A 25,186-nucleotide genomic window follows, 5' to 3' on the forward strand; every position below is an offset into this window, starting at 1 on the left:
TTAAGATTAACTACCATGAAATACAGTCACTTCTAACTGAGCATCGGTTAGAACACATACACCCACACTCATGCTTTCAGTACAAAAGACTTGTGACAGGTTTTTCCTTTTTCCAGATTATTTGTTAAGTTTTTAAAAGTGGTGAATGTGTGTGTGTTGGCCAGGGTAGACTGGGACTTGGAGGACTTTTGTTCCTGCTCTTTACTTTAACCTTTAAAGCTGAATTACAGGTGTTTCAGTACAGCTTTTTTTTTCCTCTACTAGAAATTGCCAAAAGTGAACAAAGAGCTGGCACTTAAATTAATTGAGGAAGAGGAGGAGAAGCAAAAATCTACATGGAAAAAGAAAGTTAAGGTAAGATCATAAGCCAGAGAAAATGTTGATCGTTTCTTGATATTTTTTGGATAATGACTTGTATCTTTTTTCTTTTCACTTTAAAATGCATTTAGTTTTCTTTCTTTCTTTCTTCCTTTCTTGCTTGCTTGCTTGCTTGCTTGCTTGAAAGATAGTATATGCTCAATATGGGAAGTTTGTAAAATAAAAAAGAATATAGTCACTCATACAATTCTGCCAGGGAAAGGCATCATTAATATGTTAGTGAATTTCCTTCCTGTCTTTTTCTGGTTTGTTTTTATTCATTTATTTTTATTAAAGTATAGTTGATTTACAATGTTGTGTTATTTTCTAGTGTACAGCAGAGTGATTCAGATATATATGTGTATGTGTATTTTTTTTTCTCAGATTCCTTCCCATCCTTTCTGCCTTATTTCTCTTAAAATTATAAACTCTGATAGCAAGATACTATTGTATCATATTGTATATATAAAATATTTATCCTAGTTCTATAAAACAACACAAGTGGCTTCCCATTTTATTAAAAATTCTTATAAATATTTTTGAGAGCTTCATATTCTATCTTGTGGATGTATTTTAAATTGTTTTTTTTTTCTGTTAAATATTTAGATTGTTTATTACTTATTGTCAAACTAGGTTTGTTTATAACTTTGGAAGTGACCAGTTTTCATTTAGACCTGGGACTATCGGGAATGTGCACTCTTACAAATAACCGCTGTCTGCCCTCCTTTACTGCTGTGGAATAGACCAAGATCAGTCATATAACCTCCATAAAGGTGACGCTGATGTTGTCAAGACAGGAGGAGATTTTTCTAATTTTCCCAAATACGTGAGGGCTTCCTCATTCCTCCCCAGTGCTGCTTGGATCAGGCAGACAGATGGCCAGGCTGGGCTCCTCTCTGGAATGAGCTGTAGAGATCGGCTCTCTTCTGAGAGCCTGCAGGACCTGCCCGGGTACATGGCCCAACCTGGTACCTGGGCCAGCGGTGTGGCGCTCCCAGGAGGCTTTGTGTGCTTGCTTATGCTTTCTCTGTTCTCTCTCTAGTTTTTAACCAGGTAAGTGAACGGGAGATAAGTGAGCTCTTCGTGTGTTTATTTTTGTACCAGTCTCCCCCACCACGGCAGGGGACTGCAGCTGAAGGGTCTTGTGTCTGGCCCCCTTACTAACTAGTTATGTCGTCGTGGGCGACCCTCAGCTTCACTGGGTCATAGCGTTTTCTTCTGTCAAGATGCCGTGATAGGAGCAGGGAGAGGCATTCTTGGTGCTGAGCTTTCTCAGTGGGTTCACACTCCCTGCTCCCTGTGTCATCCTCTGCTTCCTCAGCCTTTTGCATCTTCTCATCATGCTCTGTTATGTCTTCTTAATGTATTGTTTAACTCTTGGAAAAGCCTTCCTTACGTAAATACACGAGTAAATACATAGATGGCTTTTACGTTTCCATTTTTATTACGTGAGTAGTATGACAGTATTGAGACAATTACTTAAGCTTGTTATTATATAAATTTACATATCTATGTGCTATGGCTGTGCACCTTCTAATTTACATCAATGTGTTAAATGTATGTATATACTAAATGTATATATGTATATTTTTTTTCTTAAAATGTTTCAAATGTAAGTGCTTCCATCTACCGTGACTTTCTCCTCAGAGTATTCACATTGATTTTCTCGTTAGCCTAGCCTGAGGAGGATTAGAGAGGTAACCTTTCAGCTTCGTAATGTCATTCTGCAAGTGTAATGAAAGTGATCTTTGGATCATGCCTTCCAGCTTCAGGAGGAAGAGAGAGGAGCTGATTTGGGCTGCAGATGTACTCAGGCCTGTCTGTGTTTTATGCTTATGAGTCTTTATTACATTTAATGTTACAGAGAGTAGGACACTTAAATTAAAATTTAATTTTGATCGTGTGTGCAGCGTGGTATACACACTTCAGGAGCCTTTTTAAAAGATCTTACATGATTATGAAGATGTGGGGAAAGCCCCCTTTCCTCACCATCCCCTCTTTGTTGCACAGACTTCTCTTGAGGTTAAGGGTGGCCAGAGATGTAGACCACTGGTGGTCCGTGCTGCACGGTGGTGCAGGATGGTGAAAACGACCACGAGAGCTGAAACCGTGCTCAGTGATCTGCAGGGTCAAAGGGAAAATCATGGTTGTCTGTACCTTTTAAACAGTTTTGGTCAGAACATTAATAGGGTCATCCGGTAAGGAACCGCCAGACGTGCACTGCTTCTGCTGCAAGTGCAAGAAGGAGGAGCCCTAGAAACCCTCATCTCCCCCCTGTCCGGCACCCTCATCTCCCCCCTGTCCGGCACCCTCATCTCCCCCTGTCCGGCACCCTCATCTCCCCCTGTCCAGCAGTCGTTTCCCCTCAGCTGTTGGAAGCTGGAAGCATGGTGTTTGTGGCTGTGTAAACTAAAGAATCCTGCTAGAAAGTCATGTTTGTAAAACGTGCTCCTGGTTTGCTTTCTAGAGGCTTGCTGACCCAAATCAGACCCCTTTATCAGAGCTCAGTTTCTTTCCAGAAATACTTAAATATAGTCATCAAAAAATCTGATGCTGTTATTAGACAGTTTGTATGATTTTTTGTTTAACAGTTTTATCTAATTAAAATGACCTTAAAAACCATTCATGAATTAAGGAAAGAATCCTTCACTATAATTGTAAAGAATACTTGAAAGAATTGTTAAATCCATCAGCAATTCATTAGTCTTGCCTTTGAACTCAGCTCTTCAAACCCTCAAGAGCTTTAATAGCTCTGATAACTCCTGATTTGAAAGTCTGTGTGGTGCAGTTATGATCTGCTTTGGCTCCAACTGAAATTTCATGGAGGCAGACAGTGAAATATGTTCCCAGATATTGCTACCACTGACAACAGAATTAGATTCTAATAAGATGTTTACCGTTGAGTTGATGTTGGACCTACAGTGGCAAATGACTCACCGCATAATGTCAAGAAGCAGTATCTGGACCGTATCCAAACTTAGACATTTGGTGATAATAATTCTAATTGATTCACTTACTCTCTCAGCAAATACGTATTGAGCTCTCAGGGTGCAGAAGCAGAGGCATGCAAATGGTGACCCATTTGACTTGTAAGGGTCTGAGTAGTGGTTTGAACCACCTCTTTTTACAAGTGCCATTTCTTGCCTGTTGGCCTTTTCTACCAAATTTTCACTGTTAATTTGAAGTCTTTTATGAACGGACTTTCCTGGGATTCTGCAGCAGCTGAGCCAGGTATTGTCATGTCCCATCTGCAGGCCGAGTGGGTTCTGTGGCCTGGGGACCCTGGATAGATGTCTTAACAGCCTCAGGGATTATTCTGTACCATGAGCAGTTTGTATACAAGTCATTATTCATCTCGCTAGGGGAAACGTGTAATCATGCACAGATGCTGGGTCAGATTAGATCATTTTTAACATCCAAAATATTATTTTTAAGGCCTTTTAGTACCAATTAAAGATAATGTTTTTGTTTGTCAGCTATCCCTCTGTCCTTCTCTGTAACCCCCTCTCCTCCATCTCCTATTTTCACATCTCCCGACACTTGCCTTTCTAGCTGATTATTTTGGTGTAGAACTCTTGTCTCTTACTATTGCCCATAATGGTGCTTTTTGACTTTTTAAATGTTAGGCACTGCTTTTCGATAACCTTCCCTTCTAGTAAAGTTATCTTGTGATTTTGGGTAAGGCAGTATTCAGCATTTATTTGGTTACAAGTATGCAAATACTCCTTACCACCTGAGTTGGAGTCATATTTCCTGCACAGCCTTAGTCTTCCTGCACTGAGTAGTTGACTTTTTGTTAGATTTCTGTGTAATTATCACTAGTTAATTCTCAATTCTTTACCAGTTGTCTAAATCTCATCTCAGGATAGTTATATGAAGATCAGTTGTCAGATTAATTTTACTTCTCCAAGAAGTCTCTTTGACATCTTCCTGCCAGCTCCATTCCAGAACCATCATCTTCAATTACTGGTTCTCAGCCAGCATCCTGGCAATTCGCTCCACCTCACGCCCATGTGAGACACAGATTATAAAGGACTTTCAGTTTTCTGAAGGAATATTGTTTCCAGCCCAGACAAGCATTCATTGTAGGGTACAGTGAAGAGATTTGCAAGCACGCACGTTCTCAGCAGCCGCAGCAACACGTTACCCCGACATGCTACTTTTCCTCAGGAAGTTCCTTAGGATTTTCTCCTGCAGGATACGCGAGTCAGGCCAGAAGGAGGAAGAGTCCAAGGAAGTCCCTGGCGTTGGCTCTGTGCTGTGCTGGGGACCGTCTTCCAGCCAGAGACCTGGCCCGCAGTGCTGGCCGCCCAGCGGGCCCTTTTGCTCCAGGGACTTCGGTTCTTCAGTGCTGGGACATTTTCTTGGGGAAAAAAAAATGTTTTAAGTAGTTTTTCGCTGCTGTGATCCATAGTCATAATCTTGAGTGGAAGCTCTGAGGTGGAGACAGGGCTCGTCAGTCCCTGTGTGCCGACCTGGCTGAACTGTTTACCTGAGGAGGTGCCAGATGGCAGGATCTCTTCAGGCTTTCTCTTGCCTGGCCAGATTCTCCTGCTTTGAGAGTGACGGCTTGGCTGCCAGGATTCTGAGGGCTGAGAACTATCATCAGGAGGGCTTGGGGTGTGGGGTGAGGTGGCATCTCAGCCCCTCGTGTCTGGATGCTTCCCTTCTTGCCTTGCGGCCCCCACTGGCCACCTCCTCCCCTCCAGAGAAGCCTGCGGTTTGAGTGGGTGGGTCCGTTTCATATCCTTCTCATCCTTAAGGGTTTGTGTCTTTTTTTAAGTCCCCTTTCTATTGTTTTCATGGGGTTTTAGTGGAGATTAGAAGGAGATGCTTGTGTTCAAACCACCATCTTTACTCAGAAGTCTGCATTGCCTTAATTTCATAGGTATCATAATATACTTCTTTGAAGCAGGGCTGTGGTATGAGCAATACTTTTAAGATGTTTTCCAAATTTTAATGGCAAGTGTTTAGCATCTGTACATGTGTATGTACAGGGCAGGTGACGAGCCAGACACTTGTAAACTGCTGTAGAACATCGCTACTTACATCTCATCCTGCTTTTTTTTTTTTTTAAAGACAGCTGTGAAAACAAACAGACTAGGAAAAATCTCTGGGGGAAATATTTTTACAGCTAGGTTAGAAGAGTTTTTATTTTATATTTGTTCATCCAAGGCATACTTGTCTTTAGGCAGTGCAATTTATTTGTTTTAAATTAAGGGGAAAAAAAATACTGCAACATATTCTTTCTTAACATGTTTCTCTGTTGTTTATTAAATATGGTTATTTAATAAGTACAGTAAGATGAAAGAGAAAAGATTTCCCTTGGGTTTTGTGTATGTATTTCTTTTAACCTAGATTCTAATAGCTGTTCATTTGAAAATATTTGGGTCTTCAGCAATATCACCTATCCTGTACTTACAGATAACTCCAGAATTTATCCATTGTAGCCCCTGCCTTCTCTCCTGAGACCCGGTGCCTCGTTGCAGGCACCTAATTGTGTCCGTCAGAATCCTGATGTCAGTCTCCTTGTGCCATAGACCTAACCAGTCATAAACGGAACATAACTTCTTTTTTTTCCTGTTAACTTTTCTCAATCACTGGATTTTTTTTTCAAGACTTAAATTTTTTAGAATAGTTTTAGGTTCATAGCAAAATTGAGGGGAAGATAAGAGATTTCCCATATACCCTCTGTCCCCACACCTGCGTAATCTCCCCCCACTATTGAATATTCCCCTAGCAGAGGGGACATTTGTTACAGTCGGTAAACCTACATTAGCACATCCTAATCACCCAAAATTAAATGGCCTAGAGAGAAAAAAATGGATGAGGCTATCCTATAAGGGAAGGAAATATCCCTTATGTTTCCAAATAACTCAATTGGAGGCAGTAAACTTACACCACCAGCTCCCCACTGTGTTAATTCATGACTTACTATCAATGTGTAGTTCCTCTCCCAGTTTTCGAATATGCAGTCAAAAGATTCAGTAATTTTCATTCAGTACAATAGCTATGTTTAAAAAGCCATGTTTCAAACACATAAATTTCCTTGAAAAATGTTTTTGCATCAAAAAATTTTAATTGAAGAAAATTCTTTCTACTCTGTTAAGCTTAAAGTTAGCCCAAAAGACTCATTCTTAGTTCATTATGTGTAATGGCCAAGTAATATGTATTTTCCGTGAAATAGATTAATAGAATTTGTTTGTGGGTAAGAGATAAGGAATTAGAAAGTTCCGGAAACTGGTTCTAAAAAATTCTGTAATAATTTATGTAAGTTATGCCTTATGCAGCTTCTTAACTTATTATTGAATGAACTGTTTTTAAGCCATCTTTCTGGTCAGATTTTATTGATATTAACTTTAAATTTTGCATTCTTTGTCTTACAGAGCCTTCCTAATATTCTCTCTGATGATCGATTTAAAGTTATGTTCGAGAACCCTGACTTCCAAGTAGATGAAGAGAGTGAAGAATTTAGGCTTTTGAATCCACTTGTTTCCAAAATTAGTGAAAAAAGGAAGAAGAAGCTAAGACTCTTAGAGCAACAGGAACTTCGTGAAAAAGTAATGTTCTCTATATCATTTAGAATTTACTCCTGTTTGTTTAAAGTTTTCTGTCTAAGTTAGAAGAGTCTTTGAGTTAACTTGAACTGGAATTTGTTTGACCTTCAGCTTAGGACTATACCTTATTTAATTAAAGACGTTTTTTTCCTGATGCATGCAATGTCACATGCTCTAATGGGCTAATGCTATTTAAAAGAGAATAATGGATCAGTGTTTTTGGTTGGGGGAAAGGAGCTGCTTCTTACTATTTTTATTTTCAGGAAGAGGAGGAAGAACCGGAAGGAAAACCAAGTGATGCAGAAAGTTCTGAGAGTTCAGATGATGAAAAGGACTGGGTTGAAGAGGTCAGGAAACAGCGCCGACTTCTCCAACAGGAGGAAAAAGTGAAGCGGCAGGAACGACTCAAGGAGGATCAGCAGACGGTCCTCAAGCCCCAGTTTTATGAGATCAAAGCAGGCGAAGAATTCAGAAGCTTCAAAGATTCTGCCACAAAACAGAAGCTAATGAAGTAAGTAATGCTGCCCTCAGTGGTGGCTCCAGGTGGTGGCCCAGCTTTCCTTTTCCTCGCCCGGCACCTTGCCCTCAGGGTGGCATTTGGATCTTGGGAGTAAATGTGAGGGAAGGACCACAAGGCCTGAGGGGAAATACGCTGGTCTCTATTGTGATTATTTTTAACAACGTTTTTGAGGTGTGGTTACATACATAAGATAACAGGGTCTGGCCCCGAGTATTGGTAAATACACACATTAGAGCACTTTTATCCTGCAGAAGCCACGCTCTTAAATTATAGTCGTAATTAAGAGATAATCACTTCTTTAACAAAAAGTTGTTTTTAAAAATTAGAATTTCAGTTACGTTTACACTCATTTTAGTTTACACGATTATTAAAAAGATCACTTGGAAATTTTGCTAGAAATTTTAAGCCTTTTATAGATAAATTGAGAGATCCGAAAGAGTGGTATTCTGGAATAGTCAGATACAGAGAGGGAGAAAGTAGAATGGTGGTTGCCAGGGGTTGGGGGGGTGAGCCATCACTTAAGGAGGTACGAGTGTCAATTTGGAATGATGAGAACATTCTAGAAATGGATGGTGGTAATGGCTGCACAAGAGTGAGTGTCCGCTGAACTAGGCACTTAAAAATGGTTAAAATGATGTTTTATGTTATACATGCTTTACCACAATAAAAAAAATCAACTTTAAAAAACAATATTATTTGGACAGTTACAGCTGTCAGGTGTCTAAGTTAGGAACAAGCTAGGTACTCAAGTCCAAAATGTGTGTAAGCTCTAAGTCGTGTAAGTCTAGGCTGAGTATTGATACAGAAGATCTGAATGGGAATAGAGTAGATGATCTTGAAAGAAGAGCCCGGAGGCCTAGGGAGCCCAGGAAGATGGAGGAGGAAGAGGCGGGCAGGCAGATGAGGTGTTAGGTCGGCCGGTGCTAGCTCTGTACCTGTGCTTTTTGAGCTCCCAGCTCCCCATTTAGAAAAATGTGGTTTTTCAGACAGAGGAAATATCCGAGGGGGGAACTTCGATGGATGGGCTGAATTGTTTCTGGAAGGAGATATGCTTATTCATCTTTATTTTGCCAGTTTTGGCAAATCTGGGACACCAAATGTTGAGTGAATCCTTCACCTTAGATCCAGGATCATCTAGAAGTTCTGGTTCTGACTCACAAAAGTTGCAAAGAATCCAGTATCTTCTGAAGAAATTTTCTTTACCTGCCAGCCTCACTCTTTTATAACACCTTTCTTGAAATAGAATTTATGTAACATACAATTCACCTACTTAAAGTGTGCAATTTATTGGTTTTTAGTATATTCAGAGAGTTTTGTGCAACCATCATCACTGTCAGTTTGAGAACATTTTCCTCATCCTCAAACAAAATTCCTTACCCCACTAGCATTTACTCCCATTTACCCCTGCCTCCCATCCCCAAGCAACCACTAATCTATTCTCTGTCTCTATACATTTGCCTATTCTGACATTTCATGTAAATGGAATCATACAACAGGTAGCGTTTTGTCTGACTGCTTTTACTTAGCACAGCGTCTTTAGTGTTCATCCATGTTGTAGCGTATGTCAGTACTTCATTCGTTTTTATTGCCAAGTAATATTTCAGGGCGTGATATATATTGTATTCATTTATTTATCAGTTGATGAATATTTGGGTTGTTTGCACTTTCTGGCTATTGTGAATAGTGTTGCTGTGGACATTTGTGTGTAAATGTTTGCATGGACATACGTTTTCCTTTCTCTTGGCTACACACAGTAACTTTATGTCTGACTTTCTGAGAAACTGCCAAACTGTTTTCCAAGGAGGCGTCTCCATTTTGCATTCCCAGCAGCAGTGTGTGCATCCTCACTTTTTATGTAGCTGTTGTTCTTAGATTTTTACTTGGAGTCCTACTCAGAAGCAGTGAAAAGACTGCTTGTTTCCAGTGTTCCAGTTCTGTGGGGTGCAGTTTTTTTATTAGATTATCTATAGGCTTTGTCTTGTTATTTACTTTATAACCTAGTTCCTGAATTAGTCCCTAGACCTGGATAGGCACTTGATAAATCCTTATTAAAGTGTGAATCTTCTGTGCCTTGGCTACATGTCAGGCAAGTCTGGAAGTTACCATTTCACGATCTGCTGAAAAAGAACTTATTTACCCCCAACCCGCTGACCAGGGAAACCTGGAAGCAGCAGTTTTCAATGTAACCATGGCAACAGAAAGTCATGATTTGGGGGTGGGAGGCATGACTTAACTCACGAACATTCTTGTTTTGCTGTGGGTTGTAGTAGGATATTAATGTAAAACACAAAAGGGTTGAAAATTTAGTATTTAATGAATAAATAATAGCTAAGTTAATACACTGCAATTACACATTCTTACTAAGTTAAGCAATTTTTTGAGAAGAAGAGTTATCTAAGTGATGATACTTACATGAACTTAGAAGAAAAATCCTACTGCTTAAATAACCCCTTGGTATGAGTAGCCTGCAGTTTGCTGGCATTTTGGCACAAACTGCTTATTGAATTCTAGTCTTGATTGGATTATTTTGGCAAATCCTAAACCTTGCAATATTTTAATATTATTTAATGAATATTGAACTATTATCCTTCAGACAGTTAAAGTGACTCCTTATGTTTTTTCTGCAAGTCGCTACAAGGCAGTCAATAAAGCACATCAGAATCGGGTGTATTATGTTTAAAAGTACCCTTGAACTTGCCCAGCTTCAAAACTATTTCTATGAAGGGGAAAGTGAAGAATGAATCCTAAATCGGTGCTTGAGTGAGTTCTCTTCTTTGCTTGGCATAGTAACATGGCTTTAGATAAATACACATGTCTGTCAGCACATTTTTATATGCCTTACAGTACTTGATTCGTGAGTTTATTCATCCACCTGTCAGCCTCTCCACCCACCCATTCATCAATCAAACATCCATTGAGTTCTTTGTGTGAACAGAGTGCTGTTCTAGGCCCAGGGGATGGAAAGGAAAAGCCAGCTACTGTGCCGTGGCCTTGCCGCCCTGGTCGATGCTCTGTGACCCGGTCAGAGGTGTGGGGACGTGTCTAAGGAAGACAGGAGTGGATTTTTAGACATCTAAGGAAGTCTTTGTAAGAGATCATATTCAGCCTGGTCTTTTGAAAGAAAAAAGATGAGCACTGAAAGCAGGGTGGGAGAGATGTTCTTCAAGGCAGAGGGAGCGGCGTGGACGGAGGAGTGCTGTGTGAAAGTTGAGGGAAGAGCTCGAGAGCATGGAGGAGGTGGCCAGAGCAGAGGGTGAGCTCGAAAGCCGCGTTGGTCCCAGAGCCAGGCCCTGGCTAGCCAGGGAGGGGTCGTGAGCTAAGATCAACATGATCAAGTCTATTCTGTCTCCCCCCCCCCCAATTATGTAAATACTTACACAATAAAAGCAGCACTTGTTGGTTGTAGAAAGTAAAAATAAAAACATACAGATATAAAAAGCCCCTATTTTCCAGAAACTGTTAGTAAAATGCCTCAGTTTTAGAAGATGCAGGGAGAAACCGGGCACATGAGATCAGCTAACAAACTAGTTCCAGTGGGGAGTGATGAAAGCCTGAACTGCTGGGCGGAGAAGGGCAGACAGACTTAGAACCAAGTTATTCATAAGAAGGCCTAAGATGAGACACACTACAACATTGTTTGGTTACTCATTTAATATTAATGGAGAAATGAATAGTCAGGGGTGAGGTTGAAATGTCTAGCAATGTTGAGATAAAGAATACAGAATAAAAAACAAGTTTAAAGCTAAAAGTATTGAGCTGGGTGTTCAGCACATTAAGTCTACAGGACCCAAATGTGTTCCTGGTAATGTTCAGTAGACAAATGGAAATGTAAGAGGTGGCCCGGATATACTGGTTTAAGAAAGATACCAACGTCCTTGTGGGATTGAAACCACTGTGTTAAAAAGGCTTCCTGTAAGTGTGCTGAGGGAGATGAGGGCTAAGAGTAGAGTCCTTGGTTAACAACAAATATTTTTGAGTGTGTGATGAAAACCATACACCTCTCTAAAAATGTGCAAATGCATGCAAAGTAATACATATTGTAGAGGTGTCAAGAATATACCAATACCAGTAGCAATAGAATTCTGATGTTGGGCGCCGGTGAAGGAGAAGATGGGCAGTTAACATTATTGAGGAGTTGCCCAAAAGTTAGGAGGAAAACTGGAAAGAGCCAAGAGAATGTCATAGAGGTATGACACCATTGTCAGATGGAGCAGGGGGGCCCGCAGAATGGAAGCTGAACAAGGCCGTAGGAAGATTGTCTTGTTGGGATTCATGTCTCAGTCCTTCAGCCCTATGTCTCACTGCAGTGGATTGATGAAGGAGAGATGTAAAAACATACTGTGAATAATTAGTCAAGATGGTTCTTTTGAGCCATTTGGCAGTGAGAGGAATCAAAGCCATAACTTGGTAAGAAAGGCTTTTTAGGCTTGAGAGATATGACTTGTTAGTATGCAGAGAGAAAGTAACCACAGAAGGAAAGGGGAGAGGGAAGAAATGAGAGATTGGACTGAATGGGCAGAACTGAACTGAGTGAGCGATCGGGAGTGAACAGGGCCAGGAGCACCTGTTAAAGAGCTCTTCAGAGACAAGGGAAAGAAGTCAGGGTGGGTGGGAATAATTACAGTTATAGATAGAAAGACTGGGAAGTTCATGCTTGCTGGCCTCAGTCAGGAATCTGGGCACATGAGCCTCTCCTGCTATGTGGGGCAGCAGTGGTCTGCAACGCATAATGGAAGTGTTGGAGATAATCTGTTGGAAAACCCTGGAGAAAGAGAGCTTGGAATAACTTTCTAAATCAGTAGCTGAGGAGATCCCCTCTTCTTGGGTAATAAATACTGCCTGCTGGGTGGCCCTTTCAGTTCAGTTCATGAAAGCATTCTTTGAAGCACCTACCCTGTGGTAGGTCCTGGAAATGCAAAGATTTCTGAGCCACTTTCTGCCTTTGAGGAACTCACACCTTCTTCACCAGGTACTTTAGTAGCTCTTGGTGAGCCACTTACCATGTCTGCAACATTATCCACTCTGAATTAAACAATGATGGCCAGTTTTTACTCTTCAGCTAATTTTCCTCACTGATAGTGGGTAAGAACTGAAGGAATGCAGCCTTAATTTAATACAAGCATTTTTAAAGTCTAATTTTGAAAGCAGTTTAATTCCAAACCCACACTTTGAAAGACATAATCTTTTATTACTGAAGTAATATACAAGCATATCATTGTAATATACAAGCATCTTATCATTATCATATACAAGCATGTCATTGTTGTAATGCTCAAGAACACAGGGTGAAGGGTGAGAGTCTCCCAGCCCACACTCCCCCCCACCCCAAGGTAACCACTTTGGGTGTCCTTTTAGAATTCGGTCACCCTCGCGTATGCGCCCACTCACCTGTACAGTTGCAGCTCTCCTGTCTTTGGTGTGAATAGATCATACTGATCATGTTGCTGATTCACTTGCTCTTTTCATTGAACAGTAAATTTTGAAAATTTTTCTTTGTAAGTACATGGAGGTCTACCTTATGGCTGCGTAAATACTTCCTAAGATGGTTGGGCCATAATATCTAATTTTGGATGTTTCAATTGTTTCTTGATTTTCTCTTCCTTTTTTCACAGTTATAAATATGTACACATGTGCAAGAGTTTCTTTAGAATATAATACCTAGTGATGGAATTTGCTAGATCAAAAGAGGCGTGCGAGCAATACGGCCAAGTCGCCCTCCAGAAAGGCCTTGGGGGCCTTTGCACTCTTGCCAGGGTGCCTGTTCCCCACATTTGCAGCAGCAGTGGGTATTAGGAATCTTTTAAATTTTTAACTGTTCGGAAAGTTGAGATAACAGATCTCATGGTTGCTTGTGCTTACATCTCCTGAGACTTTGAAGCAACATTATGCAAACTGAAAGCACTGAAATAGTTTTCAGTAACTTTTGCAGTGTGGGTAAATATTTATCAAAGTTGTATACTTAAAACAAAGTACTTAACATTTTTAAGTGCTTAAAATTCACCATTTATCTGTGGATTCCATTTCTCCATTCTCTTCTTACTCCCTTTGATGTAGGTGGTTCCTTTCTTTTAGGTTAATTTAATCCTTCTCAGTGCTGTACTAAAGCAGGTGCCATGATGTATATTTTCCACTCCCCTCCTTCCTTTTCCTCACCAAGTGATTTTTAAAACACAGTTGAAGAGCATTACTTTTTAAAATTTTTTCTTTTTTTAATGGAGGTACTGGGTATTGAACCCAGGACCTTGAGCAAGCTAAGCATGTGCTCTACCACTGAGCTCTACCCACCTCCCGAGGAGCGTTATTTTTAATTAAATGTTAGCTCATGTGTGTTTTAAAGCCTCAAAGAAGTGTATCATTCAGCCACCGTGGGGCATCTGTTGAGTATCTAATTTGATTTTTTCCCCTTGTAGTGTGTGCCCATCTTCCTTTTTTTCTTTCAGTAAAGCCCTACTGATAATTTAGGTTCTTCCTCAGATGGCCTCCCCATCCTGCACTGAGTAATTCCTCCCGCTTTTCACCTTCTAAAGCCTGAATCTGTCGTCTTAGCAATCCCCACAAATGTGGGGAGGGAGGGTGCAGGTTGTTCATCTTGTATCAGTGAGGATTTTTTTCCTTAAAATTCTTTGCTATCAATGACAAAGTAGCCAGAAGCCAGCCGACCTGAGCCAGGACGGGAGAAGGGACAGGATGGGGCAGGCCAGCCCCTTCCCGCCTCCCACATGGGCCCACCGGTCCTGAGTGAATCACCAAGAAGGACGGGCAGGGTTTTCTGCCTTTTCCTCTTCCGTTACGGTAGACGGTTTTCAGGTGTCTGACTTCTTGACTCCTCTCTGCCGGAGTGGTGGCAGGCTGTGGAACTCTGCGTTCCAGAGCTGACTGTGAAGGGAGGGAAGTGGAACTTGCTTTCATGTAGAAATCTCTCCCTCGGCGTGTCTGATCTCTTGCCACGGCTCCTTCTAAAGCTCAGCTGTCTCTCCAAGGAGTCGAGACAGAACAAGTTTCTGCAAGTGCACGTCAAGGTACACTGAGGAGACCAGAGCGCCTGCACCCCATCACGGAGGAAATAGGTCATTCTTAAAAGAGTAGTGATTTCCCACAATTGTCTTGAAACGTCTTTTTCTTTGCAAATTAGTGTTTTCTGTGTACCACCTTGTCTCAGTGGCTCCAGAGTTATTCAGAATTAAAATCTCACAGTTTATAGCTCTGAAAGGAAAGAACAAAAATGAAATGGACGGCTGGAGGAATGTGCTTAGGCTGGCATGAGTCACATGCATGCTGGAGTCGGTTTACACTTCACTTTTGAATTCTTGTTGTGTTTTTTTTTTCAAAGGCAAAACCAAGTCTTGATTTCATTGTTTGTCATGTGGAAGCTTGTCATTTAGAATCGTAATACATTTCTGCAACAAAACTTTATAAATCAACCATGGTCTGACACACGCCTGGAAAGCAGAAATTCTTACATCGGAATCCTGGTTTTAGACTCAAATCCTTATGTGGCCTGGGGCAAGGCATAGAACATCTTCCCTGCCTTTTTGCCATCTGTAAAGGATAAATACTTCTGTCTCAGGGATGTTGAAAGGATTAATTAGTTAGTCTGTTAAGAACTTTGAAGATGAAAAGTACTTTAAAAGTGCTTCTTAATAACATTATTGCTTAGAAAAGAGTGCCACTTTTATGCTAACCACTTTATGTCTCAAATTATATAAAGAAGGTATATTTAGTACTTACTGGTAGTCATAAACTAGAGCTAGATCTCTCAGAGTGTGAACATCAAACATTGGCTTCAGAATTTCAAAGGAGCATCACTCTTTAATGGATCATTTAGGAGTTGTGTTCTACTCAGTAATTAGTTACAAAGATGGTATTTCAGGAAAAATAAGACCCTTTCATACAGTGCACCCCCCTCTTTTTAATTCAACCAGGTTTTTCAAATACTAACTTTAAAAGGGGTGCATTCAGTTTTAAGTTGGTACAAGGAGGACTGGAAAGTACATTTACTGTTTTTTGAGGAGAGAACCAAATAGAAGAGAAAACCATATTCTTCTCTTCTTCCCTCTCCTCTCTCCTCCTAGTTTCAACCTAGGGATATGAAGGTGTTGCTTTTAGCCTTTCTAGAAGGATTAGAGCTAACATTAAAACTTACTGGATGTGTCTATCTTAAGGCATAATTCTGTTTTTTCCCTCTAAACCAAGTTAACAATGATCTTATTTTATAATAAAACATTATTATAAGAACATGCAATGAAGTCCTGTATAACTGGTACAAGATTCAAGTTTAACATCTTGATTGTTGCAGATGGCAGTGAATTGCAGTTCACATACAGCAAACCATGACAGGGACAAAGATTACAGAAAGAGACCTTAGAAAAGCTAGGAAAATGTGATCAAGAAATGAAGTGAAAGTTAAATTTGGAGTAAAGTGTGTCAGAAAGAGGAATTCAAGGAAGAGATTGAAAGGAAAGACACCAGGAGAAGTCACAGTGAATAGGGCTGACTCAGCATTTACCCTCAGTGTAACTGCTTTTGTTTTCTCTGTGTAATCAGATGATTTCATGTTTCAAGTTGCTCCAACTGTGGGTGTTGAGTCCAGTCCAGTGAGCTAAGCCCGAGTAAAGGAAAAGTCAGAATCCTCGTAAGCACTTCTCTGTGGCTTGACTGGAGGGCTTCATTTGCGTTCACGCCTTTGTAGAAGGTGAATGAGTTGCTGAAATACTCACATACCTAACTTACGTGTGGTGTAAATATCAAGTGCTCTCGAAGCATAAGAGCCACTGACCATTGCAGAAAATTACAGGCTTCAGGAATATTGCTTCTTGTATTTTGGCTTCAGAAATATGATTTAGTAAGGTAAGTAACAACCATTGAAATAGGTGGAACCACCACTCAAAATATGAAATCAGTGGGTGTTTGGGGCAGCCATTGTTTTCACTGCGCATCTATTGAGTATGAGTAATGACTGAGTGCTTGGGATTCTTTCCATTGATTGTGTTGTATGAATGCCATTTTTTGTCTTTACCACACAGGTAAAAGAGTCAATTCTAATTAAAACTTGTGTCAAATGGCAAATCAAAACATAATGCTAATTAACGTGTCATTCTCTTAAATTTCCTACAGTAAAACCCTTGAAGATCGGTTGAAACTTGAAGCAAAAAATGGGACATTGAGTGTATCCGACACCACGGTTGGCAGCAAACAATTGACATTTACATTAAAGAAGGTAAGTTGCTTTTTAATGTTCTTTTTTAGTTCACGGGAGAAAATTAGCCTTCCAGTCATGGTGTGTCTGTGTCTGACCTCAGAACTGCCTTCCCATGCTTTTCCCCTGCTGAGGAAGCTCTGTTCCTGTTCGAGCATCTTCCTTACTGCCAGAGCCCCTCCTGGGCTGAGAGCACGCTGCTTGGCTTTGGCAGAGCAGGCCTGTCTCCGGTGTCCCGAGGGCCCTGGTGACCCCAGAGCTGGTACTGTTGCTGAGGAACCAGCAGCGTGATTTCTGGGTCACTGGGCCACCTGAAATGTGGCCTTGTAAAGCGGAAGTCCTGACCACATATGGCTTTAAAAGAATAGTTGAAGCTTATGTGGACTTCAAAGAAACTCAAGAACTGGTGAGTTCCTGACGTTCCTGGCGGTAAGAGCAGCTTGCCCAGGATGTGTCGTTTCAGAAGAATTTCTGTCAGTAGTAGGTCCTATTCTGAGCTGACTCACAAGAGTCGTTTCTTTAGCCAGTTTTAACGATGCCTGGCATGTATTAAAGGAGGAATCAGCTGGTTTAAATATTTGCTATTAACTGATGAGTGAAACTGCATGGTTTTATTCTTCAAAAAAATTTATTCTCATTTAGTTAGTTTCCTTTAATATATTTGTCACTGGGAGGGAAAGAATGACAAAGACTCCACCTCCATTTCTTTTTTAAAATTGAGATATAATTCACAGATAAAGTTCACCTCTTTAAAGTGTACAATTCCCAGTTTTTAGTATAGTCACTAAGCTGTGTGATCGGTACCACTATCTAACTCCGAACGTCATCGTCCCCCCAAAGGAAACCCCCTTTTGCAGTCTCCTTGCATACTCCCATCTCCCCAGCCTATGGATTTGGCTGTTCTGGACATTGTATATAAATAGAATCATACAACATGTTTTCTTTTGCAACTGGCTTCTTTCACCTTATGCTTTCAAGGTTAACCCATGTTGTAATATATACAGGAACTTTATTCCTTTTTGTGACTGAGTAATACTTTGTTGTGTGGATATATCACATTTTGTTTGTCCTTTAATCTGTTGATGGACCTTTGGGTTGTTTCTTTTTTTCTTTTCTTTTTTGTTGTGAATAATACTGCTATGAAAATTCAGGTGATGTTTCCGCATGGACACATGTTTCTGTTTCTCTTGGGCCTGTACTTAGGAGTGGACTTGCTGAGCCGTATCATGACTGTTTACCTTTTAAAGGAACAGCCAGACTGCTTTCCAAAGCAGCTGCGCTGTGCGGCATTCCCACCAGCAGTGTGCACGGGGGCCGTTTTCCCATCCTCACCAGCCCTTGCTGCTGTCGGTCCTCCTTACTGTGGTCCTCCCGGTGAGTGTGAAGTGCTGTCTCATCGTGGCTTTTTGATTTCCATCTTCCTGATGACTAAGGATGGTGGAGCATGTTTTCATGAGCTCATTGGCCATTTGTATATTTTCTTTGGAGAAATGTCTGTTCAGATCCTCTGCCCACTCCCTTCTGATCCTTTGACAGTTCTCTGATGTCATCAGGAGGCTTGCAAATGATAAGAACATTTTTTTTTAGTTATCTTATTTAGATCTTATATAGATACAATATATATATTGTATAGATACATTATCTTATATAGATACAATAGAAAGAAAAGGCAAAATTAGAAGAAAAAATTGCTTTTTCCTTGTGCTGAGAACTCTTCAGATTGACTCTCTCAGCAGCTTTCACGTAGATAATACAGCAGCATTAACTGTAGTCGTCACGTATACATTACGTCCCTTGTACTTATGTCTTATAGCTGGAAGTTTGTACCTTCTGGCCACCTTTCTCCAATTTGCCCTCTTTCTGTCCCCCAAAAGAAGTTTTTATTCTAAGTATAAGAAACTTTTCAGTTAAATCTCTCCCCGTTTAGAGCAAGTTTGCACTCTTTCACTTCTCACTTAAATAAACCAAAACTGGGTGTGTGTTCAGAGTAACTCACTGTGTATACCTGGTTTCTTAGCAATTTTCTGTGTGGTTTCAAACGTCTCCTGTTCCCCTCTGAAGTTCAGGTCGCCAAGTGGGTGGCGGGCGCAGGGCAGCTGTGGGGGCACTTCCGAGGCATCGGGGCCGCCCAGGCCACTGGGCACTCCCTCTGCTGCTCAGGTGAGCTTTCAGGAGGATGCGAGCACATTCCTTTCCCACCTTTTTTTTAATGGGAAGTTACTGAATTGAATATCAGTTTGTAACTCATGGTAAAGTGAAAATAAGCTGGCTCTGTTTTTGTTTTTTTGTTTTTTGGTGTTTTTTTTTGCTAAAAACAGAAGCACTAAGTAAGAAACACTTAAAACAGCCTCATAGAGTCTGGCAGAGGCTTTGACACTGTCTTTGGGAACATCAGCTGGGGTTTGACTTAGGCCAGTTTTATCATTTGATTCATGAAATTTTAACTATTAAATCTTAGTTTTATTTAAGAACATTTAGGGTTTGTTTGTACATATATTTTCTGATACAGATCTCTCTTTATACTAGGCATGTGATACACTCAGGTAAAATCCCAAGTTTTCCCAGTTTTTCATGTGTACTTTCTAACATGTGAATCAAATGAAAGGAGAAAAACTATGCTTTAATATTATTTTTAAAATGAATCAGTCACATGACAGCGACATCTTCCAAATGCATCCACTGTTGAGAGAGAGGCTAAGAAGAGTTTTTTTTCTGGGCGGAGGCTTGTCTGCAGGACGATTGCTACTGCTTGCAAGCTCCTGTGTGGGCTCCAGCCTTTGTGGGGTCCGTCGGGCAGGGCCTCCCAGAATGCACTCTGGGAGGCGTACAGGGACTCCTGGAAGGTTGCTTTGCCAGCAGACACGTGAGGGAAATCTACGACTGGTGCCCATACTGGAGGTGCGTAACAGCCTCGACTCAAAAGCTGCAGCCCACCCTGTTTACCTTTACTTAGTGCCTCGCTTCTCATCCAGAATTATTTGGACAAGAAACATTTTTCTTGGAGATACTTTTTAACAGGAAGAAACAAAATATTAAGTAACCAGTGTTCACTAACTTTACAAGAGTCTTGATGACAGCATTCATTAGTCTGCTAAGGAGCGTGCAGTTTCCCTCGGGGTTTCTGAGTTTTCCGTTGATGAATGTGTACTATACCTGCTCTGTGCCATGTGCACAGACACACAGGACAAGACAGACGTGGTCCTTGTCACAGTCCTCAGTCTACAGAGAGAGGTACACAGACAGTAACATCATTGTAGTGTGGTGAGGGCTCCCAGGGAGGACCGAGGGCTGGGACTGTCGGGGCCTGACCTGGAGGGGAGGTTGGGGGGTGGTGTCAGGGAGGGACACCTGTGGAGCCTACGTGTGTGAAGTAGCCGTCAAGGGGAAGGAAACTGTGGATCAGATGTAACCGAGAAGGTGCACGTGGAGCTGTTCTGCAGGGCCTCGTCAGAAGGGCGTGTTAAATTTTAACCTCAATCCTAAGAATTGCGGAAAGTTGTTGAAAAGTTTTAGTTAGCAGAAGATTGACATACCATTTTTATTTTTAAAAACTTACTGTGGCCATTGCAAGAGTAGCAGACTGAGGGGATGGAAGAGGAATGGGCCCCTGCGTGGTCCCCTGGAAGGACAGAGCCCCGAGTGGAGCCCAGGGGAAGGATGAATATCCAGGGCAGGCTTGACTTTGAAAAGGCTCTGAAAAGATGATGATAATCAGAAAAAGAAATAATTCTGTGTAAAAGTTTCCTAGAATAGGGTAATTCACCCCTTTGGTTTTTACAAATTGCTCCTTTCTCACAATTCCCTCACCTCCCAACTCGCTAACTTTCAAATATTGAATAATACTATCTGGAAGTAAATATGGAGACTTTCTCTTCAAGACTAAAAGACAAACAAATATTTTCAGGTGCATAGGAAAGTACAGACCATAGGCAGGCAGGCTGCAGGGGGTCTGAAAGGCAGTGCTTTTCAGCTTTAGAACTTATGCCCTTCGGGGGTCTTCCCAGTTTACCTCCTGTCAGCTCCACCAGCTAAGTTTGTTTGTCTGTTTTTGAGCTTTACAGTTAGTAGTTTTTATTATCTAAACCCTCAAATGTGTTTTTAAAACTACACAACTCTTACCACCATCGTGGATTCAGCGTTGATACTCTTCTGAGAATTTCATAAAAGTAGTGGAACTGTTTGGAGAGGAACTGGCTCTCCCCTGAGTGTTGAGAACAGTGCCTTTAACGCAGCCAGCCTAGAACCCACGAGCTCATCCCAGCCATGAACTTGGGACGTGTCTGCCTAGCATTTGATGGTAGATCTCTGCCTTTCAAGGGGAGTTTGATTTTTTTGGAAATAGCTGAAAATTCTTTGGAACCAGCTCTGCTGACTGGATGCTTTATCATGGGTGGGTTATTATACATTTTCAGTACACCGAAGTATTTTTTTGTTTTTAAGGTAATGTGAGTAAACTAATGAATGATGCTGGCTTAGAAACAAAAGACAGTTCTACAAGATACGTCGTGGACATTTTGAAAGCAGTAGCATCTTCTTAAGTTGGCTCCCTTGCGAGGGGCTGTACCTTTGAAAACCCCACACGAGTGTTGTGCGTCAGTTGAAAAGCCAGACTTTGTGGTTCACACTGATGTTTCCAGGCCCTTCTCTTGCCCCCGGGTTTAGAATTCAGGTTTTACTGTCCCTGTGAAGGTTGGCCCTCATCCTGCTGTCTCCGCTGGAGCAGTGTCCAGGGACAGGCCTCGCACATTTCTCCCGCAGCAGGACTGTGATTGGTGGTCGTGCTGTTGGCATTCTGGTGGTTACAAAAAAGGGGTGTTAGCGTTTTCTCTCCTTCTCTCTTCGCTTAATTTTCTCTTTTAGTCTGAACAGCAGAAGAAGCAGCAGGAGGCTGAGAAACTGCACCGACAAGAGAGGAAGACACTCCGTCGTTCAGCTGGTCACCTGAAGTCAAGGTCCCGGAGAGGACGGCTGTTCCACTGAATCTGGAAATGGTCCTCCACGTGGTTTAGAGGGAGCATGTCTCCCCTGGTGATGATCATTGAAGTGTATCAAACACAGACGGGAGCGCATGTTTCTGAAGTTCCACATAAATCCTGGCTGTGCCTACAGGGGTGGAGAGCTGGTCCCTGGCCCCCACCCCAGGTCAGACCGTCAGGCTGGTCTCCTGGCCCGCGCGGCGCCCCCAGAGAACTTCTGCACGTTGTCGCTCCTGCGGACATTATTCTTTCCCCCTGGTTTTAATCAAGTAAAGCAGGTTGTTTTTTAACGTTGTGAAATGCGCACCATGAAATGAGAGGTTATCCTGTGCTAAAAGCCAGTACGGATCGTCTTCTCGGAACTGTCTTTCTTGCACTGCCTGCTGCCATCATGGATAAACTGCCCAGAAATGCATTCCTGTCGTACCTTCCCGTGGGCATTGGTCGTGTGTGTTTATAACTATATGCAGGCAGGGGTGTTGCTTATTTATGTGTTAGTTTGGGATTTAAAAAAAATTTATTTTTATACCAAGACAATATAAATTAATGGCAATACAATTGGAAACAAGAAGTAGAAGCTACTGGGTATTCTTTTAACTTTTCACAAGATTGAATACAGATTTTTTTTTTAATCTTTCTTAAGCACAGTTGGAGATATACTGGTGGAGAAAACATTTATAAAAATAAATGCTTTCTTTTGAACAGCTTTTTGGAGAGAGACCCATTCATTAAGTTAATTTGAAAATTAACTTTGGTTTTTTTAGTTTTGTAGGTGTGAGTGTGATTTTGGAGGTGCATTTCTTCATATACAACTGGATGGTAGATGAACTTGAGATGCTGTGAGCAAACAGGCAGATGTGTGAATTAACATAAACGGGCTGTAGACCCTGTCAGTGCCGTGGGCAGCCGGATGCAGGCCTTCCAGATCAGGCAGGTCCTCCCTTCTTTGTTTTCTCCCTCCTGTTTCTACGTTGTTCCTTGTCTCTTCAGGTCCCTCTTCTGCCTCTGCTTGTGTGCAGACTGGCCTGCTCCCCACAGCAGGCAACAGTGTGGGTCATATTGCTACCTCTGGTCTGAGAGGCAGAGTGTGTTTCCAGAAAAAAATGTGTGTGTGTGTGTGTACGTACAGACACTGTCACGAGGAAGAGGCTCTTGTTACCTGGGCAGCCAACCCAACCTGTGTCGTGGTACCAGCCCCTCCCCCAACCTGTTTCATTTCCTGGAACTTTCCTTTCTCAGCTTATCCCCTAATCTGTTCATGGGCCTTTCTTGTGACTTTCTTCTCTGTTTCCCAACTGCTCTGTTCAGGCTGAGAGTGTGAGAAGTTAAAGGAGGACGCTGCCAGCTGGAGTTCTTCCCTAGGGGTTGAGGGTTGTGCTCCAGGCCTGGGGGTCAGGCTCTCCCACACCTCTACCTGGCCTTCCCAGACCCCTTTCTTCCCTCTTTCTTTGGGGTCCTCCCTGTGGTGTGGGGACTCAGTGCACCCTGTGTGAAATTCCAGGCGCAGCGGTGGCCGCTGGCGGAGGGGGCTCACTGCCTAGGGCTCGTCTGAGTCTGGGCATTGGAGCGTCCCAGGTCTGAGAGGGTTGACCCACTCTGGACGCTTGGGACGCTGGCAGTGGGGCCAGCCTGACCCGGGGTGGGATCCCAGCCCTGTTGCCCACCAGTTCCGTAACCACTGACCATTTAACCTCTCTGAGTCTCATATTCTCCTGTCAGTGAGCCTGACACTTCATTTAGGTGAGGAGTAAACGGGGTTCGTCCGTAGTGAGCCTCTCACACAGTGTGGGACCCGGGAGTGCCCGGTAAAGCATCTCGCTCATCAGCCACCCTCCGCTCCCCTCTGCACATACCTCGCTGAACTCAACGTGGTCTTTATAGTCTTTAATATCAAGGTTTTCCCGGAGCGAGGTGCCCTCAGCTTTTGTTCCAGGGGCTTCCTGAGGGGCAAATGCTGTGACAGACATTCAAGAAAACCTTGAATAGACAGTCACAGGATACATCCTCCAGCCCCCACTGTCCCCCTGCTGATCCCTTGAACAGCCCCGCCTCTCCAGGGTGGAGACTCCTGGAGTACCTGCTGTGACCACCATGTTTCTTTGAAGTCTTCTGTTTTAAAATGTTACACGAGTTTCATGCTCCGTAACTTCGCTGTTTTTCTAATATCTTCCTCACCAGCCCTGGGACGGGGCAGTGCTTCTCCCAGGTCTCCACCACAAGATGCAGGCGGGTGTTCGTGAGCTGGTAGGAGAGGCACAACCTAAAGATGGCCTTGGGTTTTATGGCAGGACCATCCTGGGCATTACTGAGCGATGACTTCTCTAATCCTGCACCAGGCCCCAATCATTCTCTGGTTCCCCCGTCCTCATGCCTAAATTTCTTTTTCCCCAACTGTTAAAGAATTGAAAATTTCCCCCCCAACTACCAGAAGAAGAGAGGTTTCTTTAAAGTGGGAGAAATTCCAGCATGACTGCATGCTGCTAGGAATAGTCCAGGAAAAGGAAAAAGTGATGTCAGACAGGGGACAGTATTGGAGTGACACTGGTGATTAAGTGTGGCAGTTGTTGCTGCTGCTGCGTAACAAATTACCCGCAAACATAGTGGCTTAAGATAACAGTTACCTAACAGCTTCAGTGGATCGGGAATTCAGGAGCGGCTTTGCTGGGTGGTTCTGACTCCTGGCCTTTCATGAAGGTATGATCAAGACACCAGCCAAGGCCACAGTCATCTAAAGGCTTGACATGGGCCAGAGGCTCCCCCTTCCAAGCTCACGCCCACAGTTGTGGGCAGGAGGCCTCAGTTCCATGCCACACGGGCCTCTCCATAAGCCTCTGCTTGAGTGTCCTCCCTTCCCCCAGAGCAAAGGCTCCCAGAGAGCAAGAGACCAGGATAGCAGCCACAGTGCTTTTCATGACCTGGTATTAGAGGTTCCACATCATCACTTACACTGTCTCTGGTTTGTTACAAGTGGGTCGCTAAGTACAGTCACACACGGTGAAAGAGGAACTAGGCGCCATCTTTTTAGTGGCAGGGGTGTCAAGGAGGATTACAGATCAAGTACAGGGCACCCAGTTACATTTGAATTTCAGACAAATGACTTATTAGTATAGATACATATAGATACATCCCTAATATTACATGGGACATACTTAACATTAAAAACTCACTTGTCTGAAATCCAAAGGTAATGGATGACTATATTTTCATTTGTTAGATTGGGCAACCCTAGAAAGAATTCGTAGACATGTTTTAGCTCCAACACGCTAGCTTGAGAGGGAACGGGTTTTAGAGTTCTGACCTCACACAGACACGCGAGGAGGCAGAGGACCAGGCAGTTCAGGCGGGCAGGCGACAGAGAAGCAGGTGGATGTAGAGCTTTTTTCTCACTGGAGAGGCCAGATTTGGGCCGAGGGGAGCTGCTTTCCCCGCTCACCTCGTCCTGAGCTTCTGTGCTTCCACACCGAGCACCCGCTTGGTGCAGAGCCCTTGTTCCGGGTGAGTGTCTTAATCCCCAGGAACCATCCGCCCAGTTCCTTTCTCTGCCTCCTACCCCGGGATCGTCTTTGGAGAACACCCAGAG

General features: G+C 42.5%; 1 protein-coding gene across 1 annotated transcript in view; it reads left to right on the forward strand.

Moving 5' to 3' along the window:
- NOL10 (nucleolar protein 10) overlaps positions 1–22,312 on the forward strand; it is an 85,805-nt gene extending 63,493 nt beyond the window's left edge. Inside the window, exons 17-21 of the mRNA XM_010982697.3 lie at positions 265–354; positions 6,744–6,917; positions 7,178–7,425; positions 16,549–16,651; positions 21,491–22,312. Coding sequence (XP_010980999.1) covers positions 265–354; positions 6,744–6,917; positions 7,178–7,425; positions 16,549–16,651; positions 21,491–21,610 — 735 coding nt within the window. The 3' untranslated portion in view covers positions 21,611–22,312. The remainder of the gene's footprint in view (positions 1–264; positions 355–6,743; positions 6,918–7,177; positions 7,426–16,548; positions 16,652–21,490) is intronic.
- Positions 22,313–25,186: the final 2,874 nt, after the last annotated feature.

This window comes from Camelus dromedarius, chromosome 15 (genome assembly GCF_036321535.1).
Source record: "Camelus dromedarius isolate mCamDro1 chromosome 15, mCamDro1.pat, whole genome shotgun sequence".
Classification (NCBI taxonomy): domain Eukaryota; kingdom Metazoa; phylum Chordata; class Mammalia; order Artiodactyla; family Camelidae; genus Camelus; species Camelus dromedarius.